General features: G+C 45.1%; 1 protein-coding gene across 5 annotated transcripts in view; it reads left to right on the top strand.

The window, feature by feature from the left end:
- The window catches only part of SCRIB (scribbled planar cell polarity protein), a 98,633-nt gene that overhangs the window by 65,918 nt on the left and 25,843 nt on the right, over positions 1–6,872 (top strand). For all 5 annotated transcript variants that reach the window (XM_019470860.1, XM_019470859.1, XM_019470857.1 and 2 more), the window contains exons 30-33: positions 910–978; positions 4,305–4,355; positions 4,973–5,014; positions 5,997–6,125. In XM_019470860.1, the coding sequence (XP_019326405.1) occupies positions 910–978; positions 4,305–4,355; positions 4,973–5,014; positions 5,997–6,125 (291 nt within the window). The remainder of the gene's footprint in view (positions 1–909; positions 979–4,304; positions 4,356–4,972; positions 5,015–5,996; positions 6,126–6,872) is intronic.

Here is a 6,872-nt window from a genome sequence, read left to right as displayed (position 1 = left end):
AGTTGGGGTTGTTCAGCCTGGAGAAGAGAAGGCTCCGGGGAGACCTTATAGCAGCCTTCCAGTACCTGAAGGGGCCTACAAGAAAGCTGGAGAGGGACTTTTTACAAAGGCATGTAGTGATAGGACAAGGGGTAACGGCTTTAAACTGAAAGAGGGTAGATTTAGATTAGATATAAGGAAGAACTTCTTCACTATGAGGGCGGTGAGGCACTGGCACAGGTTGCCCAGAGAAGTTGTGGATGCCCCACCCCTGGAAGTGTTCAAGGCCAGGTTGGATGGGGCTTTGAGCAACCTGGTCTAGTGGAAGGTGTCCCTGCCTGTGGCAGGGGGGTTGGAACTAGATGATCTTTAAGGTCCCTTCCAACCCAAACCATTCTATGATTCTGTAGGTCCCTTTGGAAGGCCCTGTCTTTCCTATGCTCTGGGCTATTTATAAAGGTCTTACCAGTAGGTCAACAGCAATGGATGTGGCTGGGCATGAATCTTGTCTCCTTTCACTTGGGAGTGGCTTTTTTTGCTCAGTGTCTATACAACAGGAGGTTTGCTTAGACTGTGGCCCAGTCTGTTGAGGGCTAAAGAGAAGTTAGGGGGAAAGGATTCCTGGGGATGTCTTACAAGGCAGAAGGCTTTAACCTGATTCAGTTGGCCTTGCAGGGCGTTTGGATATGATCTCAGTTCCAATGTTTAATGTCATTCCCTTGCTGTTTCTAGCACTTTTTGCAAGTTTCTGCCATGTGACAGCTGCTGTTGGGCCCAATGCTAACTCTGCTCTCTCATGGTGAGGTGGCCCATAGTTGGCCTCGGGCTGGATGTCAGTGGTCTCCCTTGCCTCCTGGTCTCACTGCTAAGGGAGAGGCATGGAAGTTGCTGCTGTACGGTAACTATCTAGCTTTGTCTTCTTTCTTTCAGGCTCCTGCAGGCGAGTCTGGGACAGGAAATTCGAGACGTGAAACCCCCTATTCTCCTAATAATCAGCAGGTGAGACTGTCCCCAGGACAGGCAATACGGGGAAAGGCAGGGAGGCATGCTTCCAGGGCAAGATGGCACCAGGGCAGAAGGACAGAGGAAGCTGAGTATGATTTCCATCCTTGAGAGTGATACCTTTGAGGTGGAGGGGTAACCATCACAGGAGGCAACTAGAGAACTAGGGGAATAACTCTGCTCTTTCAAAATGTCTCAGAGACCCAGGAGTATAACTAGTTAGTCATAAACTCAGTGGAAAGTTATTACTCTGAGGGGTAACTTAATTCACAGGGTCATGAGCAGGGGAGTACTTAGAATGACTACAAAATGGTAGTTGTCTCTCTTTTTTGAGAATGGCCTCACCAATGCCTTATGCAGAGACTGTTTAATTCTGGCAATTGGTATGTCAGAAGAAATGGAAAAGTCAGGATTTGGAGAATCATCTTAGGTCTGTAAACCAGTGCTACTCGGTCTCCCAGAGAGATCCCTAGTTCTGTTTGTGATGCTGCCAGCAACCCACATCAGCTGTTCGGAAGAAAATTGAAGGATCCTGCAGCAGACAATTATAGGTTAGCCTACCCTTAGGGAATGATTTTCTAAAACTCTGGCTAGAGGCCAACTTTCACTCTGAAATAGGAAGTTTCTTTCTTTCTTGTAACTTTTGATTTTTTTTTTTTTTTTTTTTGGTAAGCATTACCTATTCTCACTAGCTGTTCTTATTTCTCATATCAACTCTGATCTTTTCTTTTAAATCTTGCCAAGTCTTTGATTTCACTTTTCATCCCGTGGCAGTAGGTTTCACAAGTTAGTTGAGCCTTTTGAAGTTAAATACTCTTAAATGGATTTTTTTAAATTTTCCCTTCACAGTCATTACATGTTACTGTTTTTTATATTGGGGGGCTGGAATGAACTGAAAATTATACTTTGTACTCTATCCTTAGTCATTTTGTGTCTGTTGTGTTCCTTTTGGAGTGCAACTGTGCTCCAACTATTTGGTCCTACTAGCTCTGGTACTTACCTGATCTCTAGCTGAGTCATTTCAGTTCTCTAAGCTGGACAAAAGCTGTCTGCTTTTTTGCTAGGTTAGTTCAGCTCAGTGAGATAAATTGCATCATCTTGGGGTGAGGTGACAATTAATACTGACTCAGGAGAAGGGTCAGGACCATGTGGCTGGGAGCAGTGAATAGGACAGTGGAGCTGTAGTGAGCAACAGTTCAGTCCATCTTCTATTGCCTATCTTGCATCTCCCTCAGTTCTTAGATCCTTTGAAATTGAGTGACCAGCAGGGACACAGTAAGATTAGAAGAAGATACTATTCATTTTAGTAATACTGTTTCAATGCTTTCTGTTCCAGCTGCGTATGTTTACTTATTTGCTTTTCTGACAGCAGTTGCATACTGATTGGAGGTTTATTTTGGGCTGTTTGTAAGTTTTCCTTTTACCACAAGTGCAAATTTTCTTTTAAGATTGGGTTCTTTCTATCTAGAAGGAATGGGGTGGGGGTGATGCTCCTCATTCTACAATAGAAAGAGATCTATATATTAATTTGCTCTGTCTTTAAAGATCCTCAGCTCTCAGTTGAAAAAGAAGCCCAAATCCCAAAGGGTGGCCATGTAGCTGCTCATAGAATGATTTAGGATGGAAGATCTGGTCTAAGATCACACTCTGAGCGCGTCCAATTAGATCAGGTTACTCAAGGCCATGTCCAGTTAAATTTTGAACACCTCTAGAGATGGAAAGTCTACATCTTTCTAGATGCCAGCTCCAGTATTTGACTACTGTCATTGTGATTTTTTTTTTTTTTTAAAAAACTTGTATTTGGATGGAATGTCCCTTTTCCAATTTGTCATAGACAATTTTCATAGTACCCCTGATGTTTTTGTTTATCAGTGTTTTGGCATTGGAGGCTCAGTGCCAATGTCCTTGCCACTAGCAACCCTCTGGCTATAATGCCATCTGCTCTTCTAACTCAGGATGAGCTTGCTCAATGATAAATTGTTTGTCTTTAGAGTCCAGTGGTTTGTCATTGTCTAATTCCTGTGGCAACAATGACCGCTTCGTCTTCTCATAGCAGTCACTGCTCTGACAGTGGAAACTTTCCAGGTGAAACTGTTCACTCTCTCCTCTGTGGGCTCTGAGAAGAATAAACAAGGTCTCGCTAATGCATTCTATGGAGTTAAGAGCACCCCAGATGCAGGCATCTGCCTTTCCAATTTTAAGTTGGATGTCTCAAATTCCCTGTTATGTAGCACTTGCTGTAATTTGTAGTCTAGTCTATCACTTCAGGTTTTTTTATCATGAATTCTGTGTAGCTTGAGCAACATATTGAATAATCTATGCAGCTTTTTTCTTGTTTTTCTCTTTTATCTCTCTGTTCAGAGATGGGTATGCCATGAGAGATTCTATTAATTTCTTAAAGCATTTATAGCCAATTTCATGACTTTGTCCTTTATTTTAGCCTTTTAAGGTCTTCAGCAGGTTTGCTCACTGCTTTCATTTCTGAGATCTAGTCTGTGTATCATTTTGGTAGCCTTTTTTCCTTACTTGGTCTATGGCTGTTATGAATTAGTGACTCTGGCAGTTGTTCTTGAAGATGCCTTGGTGTCTCAATGCTGAGCCATTAGTCTTACTAGTGGCGTTCTCAACCTTGCATTCTGTACATGAGCTTTCTGTCATATTTACATGATTTAATACTTTTTGGATCAGAGCCTTCCGCAGCAGTCTCCTGCATGTCAGGTAAGGCTGTATCTGGTAGATTTAGTTCTCTCTGGATAATGAATGTTATACAAAATGGAACAGGTCCAACAGGTAATACTGAAGGACACAGGGCAATCACTAGCCTTGTGGCTTGTACATTTTCTGGGGATTCAGAAGACTTGACCTTCAGGTTGTTGCTCTGGAGTAGGAGTTTCAAGGAATTGCATCTCTAATTCTCTGCCACCATGTATTTTTAATGTAAATTCTTTGGTTTTGAAATCTTTTAGTCCAGCCAGAATTTATAGGCTTATTTCAGAGCTCTCGGAGAATTACTGAGGGGAGTTGAATCCTTTGTCCTGAGGCTGGCATCATGATGGTCTTGCCTGGCCTTGAGTTCTGCAAGCTTCTGGTGGGGGAGGAAGGAGGTGTTTGTGGTGGGTCTGTGTGTGCGTGCCAAGGAGGGCAGAGGGGCTTTCTCCATGGCAGGCAGCAAGGAGCTGCATGGGGACACTGACAGTTCTGGGTAACTGCAGTCTGTGCTGGGAAAGGTGCTTGTCTCAGTCTCTCATGCGGAAAACCCGGTCTCTTCATTTTCTCTCCCATTCTCTCCCCTGATGATCCTCCCTGGCGTTGCCCCTCTCCAGATGCCTGCAGCCCCTCGGCCTGCTCACCTCTCAGGCAGGGAGACCCGCTTTGTAAGTGCCTGTTGGTGTGCAGTGTGCGCTGCTGCTCCGTGCTGCTCTCACCTGGCACCGCTGCTCTTCGCCCCTTCCTCCGGCTCTGCGTTCCCCAGCTCTTGGGCTTGGTGCACACTGAGGGCTTGCTGCAGAGAGCAGTGCCCAGGGCAGCAGGCCAAGTCACAAGAGGCTGTTCCCTGCTAGCCACTGCTGAAATGGCATCTGTGAACGCTTCCTGGCAGTGAAGCTGTGGTGCTGATGGCTTTGCTCAAGCTCAGTAGCAAGTGCAGAGGGCAGGGGATGTAAACAAGGGCCAGGACCAGCTGAGCTGGAGTGGAGAGGGGGAGGGTGGGGATCAGTGCCTGGAGATGTGCAGAGAGTGTTGTGAGTGCCTTCTCACATAGCAGAGGAACTGGGAGAAGCTCTTGTGGGTGGGCTGTGGACTGCTCCCCACATGAAGAAGAAGGTATGGTGGGGGTTAGTATGGGATCTGGGGGCTTTTCCCTGTACAGAGCAGGTAGCTGGGCAGGGCAAGGGTTGAGGTTGGGAGTTTTGTATTTCTTTTTGTATGGAGCCGGGTAAACTAAAGGTTTCCTGTATGGCCTCCAAATTTACACCTGTATTTCTGTTTTCAGGCTTCCATTAACTTCATTACATCACAGGATGACAGTAAATCAGTAAGTACATCTGCCATGAGGCCTTATTGTAATGTCCCTATGCATTCTCCAGCACGTAGAGCTTGCCTCTTCCTTTCATGTGTGCTCACTTCCAGCCCTGCAAGTCTCACTGTTGGCTCTTATTCTGTCTTCTTCAGTCCTCCACTATACCTCAAGTTTGTACAAATGCACTAAGTCTTAAATATTGTCAATTTGAAAACTTGATGCAAGTGTTTTTGCAGCTTTTATTCCTGTTTACCCTTGCAACTTTCACTCATGTAGTTTTTGCTGGTTTACTCAATCCCTGCTTCTACTCTATTTAGTGTTAGATGTTTTGTTCACTTCCACACAGCATCCAATGGTGATGACATCTAGATCAAATCTCAGACTCTTGTCTCTGCTCTTATGTCTGCATGCCTAATTGGAGCCCTAGCTGGGTCTCAGTTCATTTTCATTCCCAGCTTTTGCCAATGCCCATTCCTGGCTGATGTTTCCCTACTGCATCTTCCATTCGTGATGCTTCCATTCTCCAAGCTTTAAGATACTCATGCCATACCCTTCTGACCCTTGCAGCTGCTACTTGTATGGCAGATTCTTCCTTGTGTCCTGGCCTTCTCTGTAACCCACTGGTCCTGTCATGACCCTGACTTGTCTGAATCTCTTTGCCTGTCCAAAATACTCGCACCAGAGGCATTGTCTGTTGTTTGCTTCGGTAGCTCTCCCTCCCAGTCTGGCAGCTGGAGTCAGCAGCACAGCTGAGGAATTGAGCTCAGGGGCATGGATTTGTCTTATTCACTTGCATGGCAGAGATGTCTTGCTGCCCTAACTGCTCATTTCTCTTCTCTCTCTCTCTCTCTCTCTCTCTCTCTCTCTCTCTCTCTCTCTCTCTCTCTCTCTCTCTCTCTCTCTCTCTCTCTCTCTCTCTCTCTCTCTCTCTCTCTCTCTCTGTCTCCCCCCCGCCCCTTCCTCTGCCTCTCCCCCTGTTGTGTGGTATTGATGTAAGCAGACCAAGCCAGGCGTCATTCAGCCTCTTTCCCGAGTGCGACAAAATGCTGCCTCACATAATTCGGAGGACGGGGACAGCCCTAACCCCTTCCAGCAACCTGAGCTGTGCTTCAATATCCAGAACTCTGTAAGTGGCCTGCAGTTCCTTCTTGCTAAGCTGTGTCTATCTGCCCTAGGTTGCTATAGTGCCACTTTTTCTGGTGGGTAGGCTGAACACACCCTCCCAGTGGTGGTTTTGTAGTTTAAAGATCACATGCCATAGCTAAGGCTGATCTTGTTTATGCGTCAGTCTGGATGCCCTGGGTAAGAACCCATACTCTTCGCAAGTAGAGTCACGGTCAGTGCATCCCGTTCATTTTTCTAACATAGGTGAGCCTCACCAGCCTGCCTGGTGTCTTCACTTACCCATTCAAGAAGTTAGCATTGTTGAAACTGTATTGCAGCTGAAATCCCCAGAGCAGTTACAGTTTTAGATCCTTATTTATGAGGTGTTGCATTCTGTTGAGGCATAAATCTTTCAGAACCTTTGTCTATCAATGTCTTGCATCTTGGGGTAAGAACCAATACCATCTTGCTGATAATAAGTTTTATGATTTGCAAAATGATTGTTTTTGAAAAATTCATATTTCCTGGGCTGTATGTTGATGTGAGAGAAAGATTTGAGGTATTTTGGTCCTTGTCATGACAGAAGACTTGTATACCTGCAATATAGCACTTCTCTTTTTATTGACGCTTGTATGACATGATACCAAATTAGAGACCTGATTTGCAGAAAACCAGCTATATATAATCCATGTAACTGGCCAAGATTCACATATTTTACAATCACTTCTGATCTTGATGTGCTGTTCTTTAGCCTATGTAGAAGGGAACA

This window comes from Aptenodytes forsteri, unplaced genomic scaffold (genome assembly GCF_000699145.1).
Source record: "Aptenodytes forsteri isolate BGI_AS27 unplaced genomic scaffold, ASM69914v1 Scaffold160, whole genome shotgun sequence".
Classification (NCBI taxonomy): Eukaryota; Metazoa; Chordata; class Aves; order Sphenisciformes; family Spheniscidae; genus Aptenodytes; species Aptenodytes forsteri.
Note: the sequence above shows the minus strand (reverse complement) of the source record. Positions and strands in the feature narration are given on the sequence as shown.